This window comes from Lepus europaeus, chromosome 3 (assembly GCF_033115175.1).
Source record: "Lepus europaeus isolate LE1 chromosome 3, mLepTim1.pri, whole genome shotgun sequence".
NCBI lineage: Eukaryota > Metazoa > Chordata > Mammalia > Lagomorpha > Leporidae > Lepus > Lepus europaeus.
Window position 1 is genome coordinate 156,188,196 of NC_084829.1, and position 15,712 is coordinate 156,203,907.

At 40.4% G+C, this 15,712-nt stretch overlaps 1 protein-coding gene across 6 annotated transcripts in view; it reads left to right on the forward strand.

Annotated features, from left to right (window-relative positions):
* SCAF8 (SR-related CTD associated factor 8) overlaps nucleotides 1-15,712 on the forward strand; it is a 229,752-nt gene that overhangs the window by 67,668 nt on the left and 146,372 nt on the right. For all 6 annotated transcript variants that reach the window (XR_009865532.1, XR_009865531.1, XM_062186966.1 and 3 more), the window contains 5 exons: nucleotides 1,791-1,984; nucleotides 6,697-6,797; nucleotides 9,082-9,195; nucleotides 11,363-11,519; nucleotides 13,318-13,451. Coding sequence is in view for 4 of the 6 variants with exons in the window: in XM_062186966.1 (XP_062042950.1) it covers nucleotides 1,791-1,984; nucleotides 6,697-6,797; nucleotides 9,082-9,195; nucleotides 11,363-11,519; nucleotides 13,318-13,451 (700 nt within the window). In the remaining 2 variants the exon portion in view is untranslated. The remainder of the gene's footprint in view (nucleotides 1-1,790; nucleotides 1,985-6,696; nucleotides 6,798-9,081; nucleotides 9,196-11,362; nucleotides 11,520-13,317; nucleotides 13,452-15,712) is intronic.

A 15,712-nucleotide genomic window follows, 5' to 3' on the forward strand; every position in this document is an offset into this window, starting at 1 on the left:
ACTGGGTTCTAGTCCTGGTCGGGGCGCTGGATTCTGTCCCAGTTGCTCCTCTTCCAGTCCAGCTCTCTGCTGTGGCCCGGGAGTGCAGTGGAGGATGGCCCAAGTGCTTGGGCCCTGCACCCGCATGGGAGACCAGGAGAAGCACCTGGCTCCTGGCTTCAGATCAGCATGGTGTGCCAGCTGCGGCAGCCATTGGGGGGCGGGGGGGTGAACCAACGGTAAAGGAGGACCTTTCTCTCTCTCTCACTGTCCACTCTGCCTGTCAAAAAAGTGAAATAAGTAAACTGTATTTCTTATATTTTGTTTTATCTCACGGTGAATCAAGAATGACCACAAAACTAAACTATAATTATTTTTCTATAAGCGTGAAATAAATTACTAAATTCTCATAGTACACATTCTATAAATGGCTTCCTTTGTGGCTGTTGCTTGAAGTCATCATCATTATTATTATTTTTTTTTTTTTGACAGTTAGACAGTGAGAGACAGACAGAGAGAAAGGTCTTCCTTCTGTTGGTTCACCCCCCTAAATGGCCGTTAACGGCCAGCGCACTGCGCCAATCTGAAGCCAGGAGCTCCTCCCGGTCTCCCATGCGGGTGCAGGGCCCAAGGACTTGGGCCATCCTTCACTACCCTCCCAGGCCACAGCAGAGAGCTGGACTGGAAGAGGGGCAACCGGGACAGAATCCGGCGCTCTGACCGGGGCTGGAACCCGGTGAGCCGCGGCGCCAGCTGAAGTCATCAGTCTTAAACATTTTAACACTATATATATATATATATATATTTTTTTTAAGATTTATTTATTTCTATGAGAGTAAGAGTTATAGAGAAGCAGAGGGAGGAAGTGAGGGAGCGAGACAGAGACACAGACATAGACCCAGACATCTTCTATCTGCTGGTTCACTCCCCAAATGGCAGTAACAGTAAGGGTTGGACCAGGCTGAAGCCAGGAGCCAGGAGGCTCATCCGGGTTCCCACAGTGGGTGCAGGGGCCAAAGGACTTGGGCCATCTTCCACTGTTTTCTCAGGTGCATTTGTAGGGAGCTGGATCAGAAGTGGAGCAGCTGGGACTTGAAGTGGCACCCATATGGGATGCTGGTGCTGTTGGCGGGGCTTTATCAGCTATGCCACAGCGCCAGCCCCATTGTATTTATTTATTTTTTTGCATTTACTTTTTGCATATGAGATCCTGTAGGTTCAGACCTCTCTGTAAACCCACTCATGCCAATAAATTATCTCCCTGAAGCAATTAAAATATTAGTACTGAAAACTTAACTTGTCTTAGCAATCCCTCCTTACTAAGTATTCTGAAGAGAGTTCAGTGGCATGATTGACGGGGAAAAACAGTGTTTTAGTATTATCCTCTATTATAAAATCAAACACTAGAAAATTTTAGAAGTTGAAACTAAACAGAATTATATAGTGGCCTAATATTCTGTTGGAAACATTCAAATCCTAATTTCAGGAATGTGGTATCTTTGTCACCTGCATGGTCTTTCATTCCTATTCTTATTTACTATTTAAAAAATAAGTTGGATGACATTAGAGAAACTTCATAAAGCCCTTTCTAGAATCACATTTTCCTTTCCTCCTGTTTATGACATTTGTGATTAATTGGACTATGCAGTACAAGGATTTGGGGAAAATGTGTGTGTGGTACTTGATCATACTATAAAATATTTTAATAATGAACTAGATACAAGGCAACTATTTTTTTTTTCTTCACTTAAAAAATAAGACATTTGAAATGATAGTAACATTATTAGAAGTAAAATCAACTTTTTTTGCAGATCACCGAGAAAACGAAGGTCCAGGTCACGATCTGGTTCTCGTAAGCGTAAACACAGAAAGCGCTCGCGTTCACGATCAAGAGAAAGAAAGAGAAAGTCATCACGCTCATACTCCAGTGAAAGGCGAGCCAGAGAGAGAGAGAAAGAACGGCAGAAAAAGGGATTACCTCCAATTAGATCTAAAACACTAAGTGGTGAGTCACGTGCTTTTACAAAACCCTGGTTTTAATCAGTTTCATAATTATCTAGTACAGAGTTTTTCAGGAAATTCTGTTTCAGACTAAGGGGTTTCACAAGTGATTAGTAAATTTGTCCTTGATTTCGTAACATAATAGGGAAGAGGCAAACAACAGCAGATTGTACTCAAATACTAACTCATCGGGAGGGTTTTTTTGTTTTTGTTTTTTTTAAGTTTAATGCAGGTTAATAAGTGTGACTTAATTAGTGATATGTATAGCTGACCAGGCTAGTATCTGTAGCATAGATATGTCGACTTCTTTCCATAGTGTCCTACTTAGGACCAACCACTGGGTCTCTAAGAGTAATTATTTTTTTTTTCTTTTTAATTTTTATTTAATGAATATAAATTTCCAAAGTACAGCTTATGGATTACAATGGCTTCCCCCCCCCCATAACTTTCCTCCCACCCGCAACCCTCCCCTTTCCCACTCCCTCTCCCCTTCCATTCACATCAAGATTCATTTTCAATTCTCTTTATATACAGAAGATCAGTTTAGTATATATTAGGTAAAGATTTCAACAGTTTGCCCCCACATAGCACTCAAAGTGAAAAAATACTGTTTGAGTACTAGTTATAGCATTAAATAACAGTGTACAGCACATTAAAGACAGAGCTCCTACATAATATTTTTTAAAAAATAATTAATTTGTATGCAATTTCAAATTTAACACCAGGTTTTTTTTTCCATTTCCAATAATCTTTATATACAGAAGATCGATTCAGTATATACTAAGTAAAGATTTTATCAGTTTGCACCCACACAAAGTGTAAAAATACTGTTTTAGTACTAGTTATAACATCACTTCACATTAGACAACACATTAAGGACAGATCCCACATGAGATGTAAGTACACAGTGACTCCTGTTGTTGACTTAACAATTTGACACTCTTGTTTATGGCGTCAGTAATCTCCCTAGGCTCTAGTCATGAGTTGCCAAGGCTATGGAAGCCTTTAGGGTTCGCCGACTTTGATCTTATTCCGATAGGGTCATAGTCAAAGTGGAAGTTCTCTCCTCCCTTCAGAGAAAGATACCTCCTTCTTTGATGGCCCCGTTCTTTCCACTGGAATCTCACTCACAGAGATCTTTTATTTAGGTCTTCTTTTTTTTTCTTTTTCCAGAGTGTCTTAGCTTTCCATGCCTACAATACTTCTAAGAGTAATTATTATAAGGAGCATATACTTTGCATTAATTTTTAAAGCAAATTATAGGTTTACAGGTTGCTTCAAGAGGAGAAAGTCCTATTCTACAAACCTTTTCCCCTCTGTTCATCTGTTATGTATACATAAAACAAATTTGGTAATGATGAGGTTTGACTTAGGAGTAGACTAGAGGAAGGTTCATTTAGTAGGAAAGTTAAGTATAGTAAAATATGTTATCATTGCTGACAATTTTGCCTATGGGTTATATCTTCTAAGGTGAACTAACATAGTTCAGATGGGCAGGGAGCTACATAAAGCTACATAAAGCACAGCAAAATGTCGTTCTTACCTCATTTCTAAAGGTCTCTAAATTCCTGCTGCCAGGGAGATAGATAAATAATTGGCGTGGTTTCTCCTTGTGGAGTATATAAGAAAGGCCTACAATCAGTACAGTAGCTGTTCTTACTGAGTTTTGGCAATTTGAGTAGGCTGTGACTCTGCTCACATCTTAACTAGTTGTGAGAACTAGTACGTTTGATATTATTGATACTTCTAGCTCTGGAAGTTTCTGTTTGCACCTTAGGGAACTAAATTCAAGCATTTTAGTGGAGGCTGATGAGGAAATGATATTGAAGATCTGACTACAAAGTGTACTATGACTTCCTGCACGATGCCCATTAGGACATTCATAGCCATTGATTTGTATACCAGCACTTAAATAGGGCTTTCACGGAGGCATTCTTTCATTTAATTCCTCTCCTAAGTTGTCATGTTGTTGCGGCTTTATTTATGTAGTTACTGGTCACAGGATTTGTTATCCATTATTGTTTAACTTTCATGGGTAAAACAAACAGTGAAAAAGAAAATCGGAAAGCAAGTAAGTAAACAGTGAAAAATATTTCTTCCATTGATTACCTCACAACCCTCCTTACTCAGAAATATCATTGGGTTTCCTGTGGTCTCTGTTCTCTGAACACATTTTTAAAATGTATGGTATGTTGCTCTATCTTCTTCAGCATAGATTTTTTTTAAAAAGACTTAGTTATTTGAAAGGCAGAGAGAGAGAGAGAAATCTTCCATTCACTGGTTCACTCCCCAATGGCTGCAGTGGCCAGGGCTGTGCACATCTGAAGCAACGAGCTGCTTCAAGGTCTCCCATGTGGGTGCAGTAGCTCAAGGACTTGGACCATCTTCCACTGCTTTCTCAGGCGCATTAGCAGGGAGCTGGATTGGAAGTGAAGCAGCCGGGACTCGAACCAGTGTCCATTTGGGATGCAGGCACTGCAGGTGGCAGCTTTACCCACTCTGCAACAGCACCAACCCCTCAGCATAGATTTTAAAAGAAAGGTTTTTGTATTTAGTGCAGGAGATCACCAGACACTGTAACAAGAATCAAGTGTCCCCACAGGATGGGGAGGATCATTATTGTTTTCTGGAAATAAAAGAGTTGTTTATGGGAAAAATTTTTAGTGGGGAGTTTGATGAGATTAAGGCAGCTAGACTATGTTGAGCCAGAGAGATTAGCCTGTATTATCCAAAGGGGCCCATTTTAATCAAGAAGAGTACTTATAAGAAGGAAGCAAAAAGGTCAGAGACAAGAGGGAATTTGATAATGAAAGGGGGGGAGGGGGGGGGGGAGAGATTGAGAAATGCTATGCCCGTGGCTTTGAAGGTAGTAGATTGGGCTTTGAGTCATGGAATTGAGACAGTTTATAGAAGCTCATAAAGGTTGGGAAATAATATCTCTCCTAGAGCCTCCAGAAGAGAAGCTGTTCTGCTGACCAACTATAGCTTTCCACAGTTGTTAAGGGAATAAGTTTACTTCATTCTGAGTTTAACTAAAATTGTGTCATTTTTCTTAGTTCAGCAGTTAAAAAAAACTTAACACAGAACACCTTCAGGCTTTGCTTGAATATTAATTTTATATGCCTAGGATGAGGACACACTGGACAAAGAACAATTAAAAGGCAAGAACAACTACCAGGGTCTGTGTTAGCTAAGCAGTTCCTGAAGGATATCATAGATCTGGAAGATTCTTGAGTTCTGGTCAGCTAGCATAGAAAAATCCAGGGCATTTGGTAGTGGTCTTGTCAATGATCATGTCTTACATTTTTAGATCTGCCCTATCATATAAAGGAAGCTAAAAAGCTGCAAACTTATTCTTTCAAATGACACTAACAAAACCAATTACAGTATATTAAGACTGCAGATGTGTCATCTATAAATTTATTTTTTAATTTATTTCTTGGAGAGGTAGGGAGAGAGAAAGTTCTTCTGTTCACCGTCTCACTCACTAAATGGCTGAAAATGCTAGAGCTGGGCCAATCCAAAGCCAGGAGCTTTTTCCAGGTCTCTACTGTGGGTACAAGGGCCCAACCACTTGGGCCATCTTCCTCTGCTTCTGAAACCTTTAGCAGAGAGTTGGATTAGAAGAGGAGCAGCCAGGATATGAACAGGTGCACATATGGGATTCTGGCGCTGCAGGCAGAGGGTTGGCCTACTATGCCACAGCCCTGGCCTCGTCTATAAATATTTTTAAAATAATAATATTCTTGAAATGTAACAGCACAGCTAGAGGTATGCAAGGTGTCAGTGTTTACCATTTGTTTATTTTTTTTATTAAAGGGAAGAGGTTTCAACAGTTAAATGTCTAAGTCTTCCATGATAATAATGTAAAGGGCTCTAATTCAGCCCTTCCCTCTTTCTGTGTCGGTGCAAAATAGTTTCTTAAGGATAAGAAAACTGTTTTCAGAGTTATCTGTTGATTAGAGAATCATCCACTTAATTATTCTAGCATAGAAAGGCATTTAGGTATACAGATAAGACTGCAGTGAGAAATGATTATGGAACTTTTTTGCTCATTGGAATCAACTAAGTAATTTTTAATATTCTTAGATCCTACTGTGTTATATCCTGTACCACCACACATCATCTCTTGAGTAGGACCCTTGTACCCACAGGTTGCTCAAGCTTTTGACAGGTGATGTGCCATGATATTGACTTATTATACATGCGGGATTTTAGTTGATTTTTAACGTATGTTATAACCATCCATTATCTAGTATTTTAAATACACTATTCTTTTATTTTTAAAGATTTATTTATTTATTTGAAAGTTAGAGTTAAACAGAGAAGGGGAGAGAGAGAGAGACAGAGAGTTCTTCCCTCTGCTGGTTCAGTCCCCAAATGGCCGCAACAGCTGGAGCTGTGCTGATCCCCAGCCATGAGCTTCTTCTGGGTCTCCCACATGGGTGCAGGGGCCCAGGGACTTGGGCCATCTTCCACTGCTTTCCCAGGTCATAGCAGAGGGCTGGATTGGAAGTGGAGCAGCTGGGACCTGAACTGGTGCCCATATGGGATGCCGGCACTGCAGGCAGCAGCTTTACCCACTATGCAACTGCGCTGGCCCCAAGATACACTATTTGAAATTTGACCTGTCACCATTATTAGTGTTTTTTCCTTTGCTCCTTGAAAGAACTGGGTCAATGTGATTTAGTTCATTTTTCTCCTCTGTCTTGACAGTATGTAGTACTACTCTCTGGGTTGGCCAGGTGGACAAGAAAGCAACACAGCAAGATTTAACCAATCTATTTGAAGAATTTGGACAGATTGAATCCATTAATGTAAGTAGAAGTTCTTAAAACAGTGATTTAAGGTAGCAAAAAATTTGGAGGATTTTCCTCAATGAATTATTTTGATTCTTAGTTAGCATCCGACTTTAATAATGTGCGTCTTTATAACAGTTGTACTACTTTGATTGTCTCAGTGTTTATTCTGGTGCTATCTTCTTAATTTTTCTCAATTTGAGTTAGTGGGAGTCCCGTGTGCAAACTAGTTTAATCTCTTTGGGTGGGGGTGGTAATTCAGGGAACTGAGTCACACAGATACAGCTGGAAATAGAATCCCCCTTTTTTGTCTCTCAGGTTTTTCTTTCCTCTCTTTTTCACTTGCTGCATCTTCTCATTCACTGTCTCCCTCTCAGAGCAAACAAAGCAAATGTTTTGCAAGAAAAATAGTGTTGCCACAGAATCACTAGCAACCTGAGCATAGCTCTTTCACCCTTTACTTGATTCTTTCATTGCTTTTGCCCTTCTCAGTCTCCTTGAGTATTTCTTTTTCCTGAGGTTTGTTGCCTTTCCCTTGGGACAAGATTTCCTTATTTAGCAATTTAAATTATCTTTATATTTAAAAATAATTTGCTTTCCTGTCTCTCCTCCCACTATTATGTAAATTACTAGTGAATTAAGGTAAGCAGTGAAGTTTTCTGTAGGCATTTATTTTTTTGAGGAGTCTTAATTCTGTAGGCAGCTGAATTTCATTAGCTATTGTTATGCTTTTATGTTTTTAGACATTTGTATAATGTGTCAAAAAATTGTCCTAGTTTTCCTGTTTGGTCCAGTGTTCCTTTATATGGCCAAACTTTACTTTTTTGTATCAACAGCACTCTTCATTTAATTGAGTTTTGTGTTTTACTCCCAAATATATGTGATCTCATTGCAGCCTCACAAGAAGCCAATTAAGTAATTCACATATTGTTGTTTTCCATGAAGAAACTAACGTGATTTGCTTTAGTCACAGATAGAAAATAGGTGATTGGTTGTATATTTCACATTTTTTTTTTTTATCATGTAGGCTTCTCTTATTCTTTCCCTTTAAAATTTTACTTGTCAAAACCTAGCCGTCCTTCAGAGTGCCTCATTATTTTACCCCTATAAATTCTTCTCTGATTTCTTCTGACTTTCCCCATACCTTTAAACCATGGGTCTCAGCCATGGCCACGTATTAGAACTGTTTGGGCATTTAGAAATATAGGGCTGTTCATGCTCAGTATCGTTACATTTTCGTAAAGCAATCACAGCTGTACAAGTGATTCAGATCCATAGCCAGGAATCATCACTTTGAAGAAACCTTTTATTCAAATAACAATTTGGATTCTGTTGATTATATTTATGTTTTAGAACAGTTTTATTTATTTGAAAGGCAGAGCTACAGAGGAGGCAGAAGAGAAGTAGATTATCTACTGGTTCATTTCTCAAATGACTACAGGAGACAGGAGCTTGGGTCTCCCATGTGAGTGGCAGAGGCCCTAGCACTTGGGCCATCTTCCATTTTCCCAGGCATGTTAGCAGTTAGCTTTACTGGAAGCCAAGCGGTTGGGACTCTAACCTGTGTTCCAGAATGGGTAGTCAGTATTGTAGGTGGCAGCCCAACCTCTTGTGCATTGACACTGGCCCCAGATTATCGTTATTCATAGTCTTTCTTGTTTTTTCTCTCTCTTGAGCATGTCTGACTTAGCTCCCTCCCCTATCATACTTTTTCAGGTCTTAGTATTTACAAATAATAGGCGCGAAGTGATTTTTTTTTTAAACTGGCATGAACCGAATGGCTGGTGGTAAAATCTAAAATAAGAAAAGTTGTTTGAGGATTCATAACTCATTCACTTAATTTGGATAGATTTGAAGCCTGAGAAAAGTCTGTTAGATGTGACAGTTAGCAGTCCCAGGTGAGTATGAACAGAAGATTTTTAATGTGTAAGTGAGGAGTTGGAGATGAAGAATCACGTCAGGCTTTAGGTCAACTTCTAAGAAGTTGGTATTAGACAGTAGCTTGGAGTCTTAACTTTGTCAAAACAGACACCCTCCACACATTGATCAGTCTGGCATTTGGAAAAATTGGGATAGGATAGCACTAGAAATAAATTGTTTTCGAATGTTTTGGCCATACAATACTGTTTCCCTTTTATCTGGTAGGTATTCTGTATGTAAAATTTTAATAGTTCTTTGTTTTGTATTCAAAAAACTATGGCATGTGGTAGACAAGATTTTATGTATAAAATAATATCTTCAGTAGTTGTTGAATTTTAGGATTTTTAAGAGTGAGTAATTGTACATATGTGTTTTTTACTAGATGATTCCTCCCAGGGGATGTGCTTATGTCTGCATGGTTCATCGACAAGATGCATTTAGAGCTCTTCAGAAACTTAGTTCGGGGTCATATAAAATTGGATCCAAGGTCATTAAGGTGAGGTTTTTGTGGATGGTCAAGTGAGTGGGTAGTCAGCATTTTTGATGTCTATTATGTTAAGGTAAGTTTTTATAGGTAAGGATCATATGCTCTTCCGGTATTGAATAATCAGACTCGTACAGTCATCTTCTTGTTAATGTGATAAGTCAATATGTTCAGGAACTTATTACTTCAGATTGTTATGTTACAGGATTAGATATAGGTAAAGTAAGTCCAGTAAACAACACTTTAGTCAAATAGTTCTTGAAATCATACTTCCACAGTTCTCTCTGAGTTAAGCAAGGCACCATTTTATGAGCTGAACTTTTTCATTTTCACACATTTGTCTTTGGTTCCCTTTTACCTCTCAGCACTTCCTAATTGCACTCTGCTTATTGTAATTTCTGCCTTTTTTAAAACATTGTTTTTTATGCTTGTGAGGGACTTTTTCTTTTTCCCCTAAGATTCATTTCTTTGAAACAGAGATGGATAGGGGGGCGCATCTGTCATCAGTTGATTCATTCCCCCCATATGATTACATCAACTGGGGCTGGCCAGGCTGAAGCCAGGATCCTGGAAATCTAACTTGAGCCTCCCACAGGGTGGCAGGTGCCCAAGCACTTTGGCCATGTTCTGCCTTCCCCAGGTACCTTAGCAGAAAGCTGGATTGGAAGTGGAGCAGCTGAGACTCAAAACTGGCGCGTATGTGGGATGCCGGCATCACAGGCGGCAGTCCAACCTGCTGTGCTGCAGTGCTGTAGTGCTTGCATGCTTTTCTTTCCTTTTTCATTGTTCCCTTCCCTTCCCTCCCCCATCCCCCTTTCCCTTTTTCCTTTGAAAGGCAGAATTACAGACAGGTCTTCCATCTGCTGGTTCACCCCCCACCCCCCACCCCCCACTCCCCACTCCCCACTCCCCAAATGGCTGCAACTGCCAGAACTGTGCCAATGCAGAATCTGGAGCTTCTTCCAGGTCTCCCATGTGGGTGCAGGGGCCCAAGCACTTGGGCCATCCTGTGCTGCTTTCCCAAGCCATTAACAGAGAGGTTGGCTCAGAAAAGGAGCAGCTGGAACACAAACTGGTGCCCATATGAGATGCTGATGCTTCTGGCCACAATGCCAGCCTCAGTGTTTCTTGTTATATTCTTCTTATTCTTTGAACCGAGAATGTATTAAGTATTTCTGTTGGCCAGCGCTGCGGCTCACTGGGCTAATCCTCCGCCTTGCGGCACCGGCACACCGGGTTCTAGTCCCGGTGAGGGCGCCGGATTCTATCCCGGTTGCCCCTCTTCCAGGCCAGCTCTCTACTATGGCCCGGGAAGGCAGTGGAGGATGGCCCAAGTCCTTGGGCCCTGCACCCGCATGGGAGACCAGGAGAAGCACCTGGCTCCTGGCTTCGGATCAGCGAGATGCGCCGGCCGCAGCGGCCATTGAAGGGTGAACCAACGGCAAAAAGGAAGACCTTTCTCTCTGTCTGTCTCTCTCTCACTATCCACTCTGCCTGTCAAAAAAAAAAAAAATTCATTCAGATTATTTTTACCTGAAAGATCTCCCAACTGTAGGTTCACTGCCCAAATGCCTGCAACAGTCAGGGCATGGATGGCTAACACCAACAGCCAGAAACTCAATGCAGGTTCTCCCATGTGGGTGGTAGAAACCCAGCTCAGAGCTGTCACCTGCTGCCTCCTGGTGTGAACAGCAGAAGGTGATCAGAAGCAGAGCAGCAGCCAGAAGCCAGGCACTGTGATGAGCGATGCAGGCATCCCAAGTAGCATCCTATCTGCTGCTCCTAAAGCCCACTCCTTGTCTTTTAAATATTTTCCACAAAGTTTGAAGTCCCCTTGCACAAGATTTTGTTGAAATTTACCACTCGTAGCTATCTCAATTATTGCTAATGTAAGTTGAATTTTTTATGGGTTGTCTTAGCGTGTGTCATTTTAGTTAAATAAAAAGTAGAAATAAATGCCACCTTGTAAACATTATCTAATGCAGATTTTGTGTTAAAAACATAAATGAAATATATGCCAAAATTTTTGACCACTGTTTGTCTTCCACTGTTGCCCATCAAGCTGTTTTCTGAAATTAACTGAATGTGTACTTATATTGTTTAAATATAATTTTGAACTTTTTATCTTGTTTTTGCAGCGTACATATGAGCATTTTTTTCCTCTTCCCATTTCCAATAGATTGCCTGGGCTTTAAACAAAGGTGTAAAAACGGAATACAAACAATTCTGGGATGTGGATCTAGGAGTTACATATATCCCATGGGAAAAAGTTAAAGTGGATGACTTGGATGGCTTTGCAGAAGGAGGCATGATTGATCAGGAGACTGTAAATAGTGGTAAGAACCCTAATGTTATTTGATTATCAGAACACCTAGGAGCTTGTAATGAAAAGGAGTTTTGGGTGATAGGATGAACTGTGCTAATTTATTTCCTGAATTCGTCTGCCACAAAGAAGAAATGGTGCTGTGCTCAAGGTATGCCTCATAAGTGTCCTAGTATAGCATAGATTAGAAGTTTGTAAATACAGTATTTTTCATGTATGTCTTTGAAACTTTTTTTTATTTAAGAGAAATTTGTTTCATTGACTTCTAGTGTATATGGTGGCTTTTTAAGACTCAATGTTTTCTAATTCCTTAAGTTTAAGTGGAGATTTTTGAAGCTTTTTTGGAAAACTCTTGAGATTATTTTGAGTAGTGTGCATGGGAACAAACTCTTAGTTTAGGGAGCTCTGAATCCTTCAGCTTTAGAGAACATTTACAGTGGCTGTAACCACATGATCGTCTGACCCACTCTTAAAAATTTGTTTTGTTTTTTTTTTATTTTAGTTATGTATTCACAAAATGATTATACTTTATAAGCAGTAAGAAATCTTAAGATTGATACTTGGAAAAGAACTAAAATGTGATATATACTTTATGCATATCTTATACTTTTATCAAAATCACTAATTTTCAGAATATTTTAGTTCTCAGGGCTGTTCAGACATTTTCATGCAATTGTTTTCTTCTCGTCAGTCTGTTTCCTCTCACCTTAATGGCTATTTCTCTATGACATTGATTCTTCAATAAATATTTTAGTTTCTACTTTGTGCCAAGCCTGATTTTAAGAATTGGAAGTATAACAGTGTGACAAGGTAGACAGAAATTCCTATTGTGGAGTTTGGCACCGGGGTTGACAACCTATATCTCATTTGCCAAATACTGCCAGTAACCTGTTCATAAATAAAATTTTACTGAAACACAGCTACAGTTACATACATACTTACCTATTTCATGTAGCTTCTTTTACAACTATAGTAGTTGTAATAGAAAACATAAGCCCTGCAAAGCCTAAAATATTTACTATAGACAAAGTCTGCCAACTTATATTCTAGTGGAAAGAGAGAAATAATTAGCAAAATAGGTACACTATATAGGTTTTCTGTGTCAAATTTGGTGAAGTGGTTGGGGTACTTCTTGGGACAAGTACATTCCATATCAGAGTGACCAGATTTGAGTCTTAGCTCCACTCCCAATTCCAGCTTCCTCCTAATGCATAGCTCAGGAGGCAGCAGGTGATGGCTCAAATACTTGACTGCCTGCCACCCATCTGGGAGACCTGGATTGAGTTCCCAGCTTCTGGCATGGATCTTGTCCAGCCCCAGCAAGCAGTGTGAGTATAGCTTTAGCAAAATGAGAGCAGATGAAGGCAGAGGTGTACAAAGGGGAAAAATTGTCCTGTCTACTGGCATCTTTAGTCTTTATGCTGAATGATTGGGATAATCCTTAGAGGAACTGCTTTGTTCTGTTTTACATAGCTGTATTTTCAGAAGGATTTTCCTGAGTTGGGTTAGTAATTTTCTTGTTGGTCTTGCCTTGTTGTCCCCTGTGGTTAAAAATAGAATATGGCTGGTTCCTCTTGTATCAGATGGCCCTTGAGATAGACGTTTCATGTTCAGACCAAACATTTTAATGTCTTTAATTTGTGTGTTGTATGTCATGCTTTTTTGGACTCCTTAGTATCATAATTTGATTTTATCTGGGCACACAGTCATGGTTATATCCTAGAGATAAGCCAAGATGAAGGACTTAGGTAGGATATAATTGTTATTTAAAAAAAAAAAAACCAGAAATTAAATTCCATCATTTTGTTCAGAGTGGGAAACTGTGAAAAGCTCAGAACCTGTCAAAGAGACGGTCCCGACAACACAGAGTCCACCTCCAGTTGAAAAGGAGACAGTAGTGACGACCCAGGCAGAGGTTTTCCCACCACCTGTTGCTATGTTGCAGGTTAGTGCTGGATATATGTTTTTTTAACCTGTTGTTTTACTTTTCTGTTTTCATTCATGTATGTACTTTATCAAACGGGGAGGAAATTTTCTAAATTAGAATAAATATTTGTCAGTAGTGTTAGGCAGAGGAATTTTTCTTTTAAGTTTGGATAGGGGACAGGCATTTTGTGTAGCAGTTAAAGATACTGCCTGGGATGCCCACATCTCATTTCAAGGTGCCCTGGTTTGAGTCCTGGCTCTGCTTCCATTCTAGTGTTCTTGCTAACGTGAGCCCAGGAAAGCAGCAGGTGATGGATGTCCTAAGTATTTGGGTCCCTGAAACCCAATATGGGAGACGCCTATTGAGTTCCAGGCTCATGCCTTTGGCTTGGCTCAGCCTCAACTACTGCAATCATTTGGGGAGTGGACGAGCAGATAGAAGGTCTCATTGCCTATCAAATAAATAAATAGATAAAATTTTTTAAAAAATATATATGTTGCTAATGCTATAGTACCAATTGTTTAAACACATTAAGTCTCAAGATAAATATGGAGCTTACTACTTTTACAAGCCTGCATAATTGTTTTCTTCAGATTTGTGATTTTTTTTTTCTGAAAAGTCAAATCGGTAGAACTGTTATATTAATGAATTTAGTTAGATTTTTGTTTAAAGATTTATTTATTTATTTGAAAGGCAGAGTTACAGAGAAAGAGAAAGAGGGGTCTTTCCCTCGCTGGTTTATTCCTCAGATGGCCGTAACGGCCAGAGCTGTGCCAATCTGAATGCAGGAGCCAGCAGCTTCTTCCAGGTCAACCAGGTGGGTGCAGGGGCTCAAGCACTTGGGCCATCTTCTGCTTTCCCAGGCCACAGCAGAGAGCTGGATCAGAAATGGAGCAGCCGGGACTCGAACCAGCGCCCATATGGGATGCTGGTACTGCAGGCAGTGGCTTTACCTGCTGCACCACAGTGCCGGCCCCTAGATTTTATAAAAAAATTTTAGAAATGATGTCATTCATATTTAAATGTTTATTGAGTTCAGACTCTGAGACTTGAGATATTTCAGGCACCTGGCATGGGGATGTATCAGTAAAAGAAGAAAACTCACATCCTTGCCTTTCTCAATAGGGGAGATGGAAAAGCAAAATGAATATGATTCTAAGATCTTTTGGAAAGGAAAAGGACAGTCTAAGGCTGATTGATCAGGAATGGCTGGTTAGGTGCATACAGGGTTCAGTAGTTTGGTCAGGGTAGACCCAATTAAGAATGTGATATTTATTTAAACAACAACTTGAAGTTCCTGAGGAAGGGCATTCCAGGCAGAGGGAGTGACCAGTGTGAGACCAGGAACATGCTTGGTGTGTCCCAGAAAGAGGAAGTGGCTAGTGTAGCCTGGGAAACAGGTGAGCTGAGATAAACCTTTATAAAGACTGGCATTAGGCCGGCGCCGCGGCTCACTAGGCTAATCCTCTGCCTTGCGGTGCCGGCACACCGGGTTCTTGTCCCGGTCAGGGCACCGATCCTGTCCCGGTTGCCCCTCTTCCAGGCCAGCTCTCTGCTGTGGCCCGGGAGTGCAGTGGAGGATGGCCCAAGTGCTTGGGCCCTGCACCCCATGGGAGACCAGGATAAGCACCTGGCTCCTGCCATCGGATCAGTGGTGTGCCAGCCGCAGCGCGCCTACCGCAGCGGCCATTGGAGGGTGAACCAACAGCAAAGGAAGACCTTTCTCTCTGTATCTCTCTCACTGTCCACTCTGCCTGTCAAAAAAAAAAAAAAAAAAGACTGGCATTAGAGGATTTGGAGCACAGGAATGACTGGTCTGACCAACAATTTTGAAGGATTATAGTGGCTGTTTGTGAATAGGCTGCCTCATTTGCCAAAAAGACAACGGTAGTGATGCAGATGAGCGATGGTGGTGGGCCCAGGATAAAGAGCTAGAGGCAGAGGTGATGAGAAGTGGTCAGATACTAGGTGTGTTTTGAACGTGTGACTTGCTGACGTGATAGAATTCAGAGTTGTAAGGAAAAGGAAAGGTATTTGGTCTGAGATAGTGGAAAGATGGAGTTAACTATTATCAGTTAATGGGAAAGACTAGAAGAATAACTGGGAATTTATTTGTTTTGTACATGTTAATATAAAGTGTCTTTTAGGCAGTGAAGTTGAGGTGATGAATAGACAGCTGATACAATATGAATTTCAGGAGAGAGGTAAAGCTGTGATACAGATAAATATTTGATGCTTTTTGTACCTGCAATAAGCAGAAGATATTTATAGTGGGATTT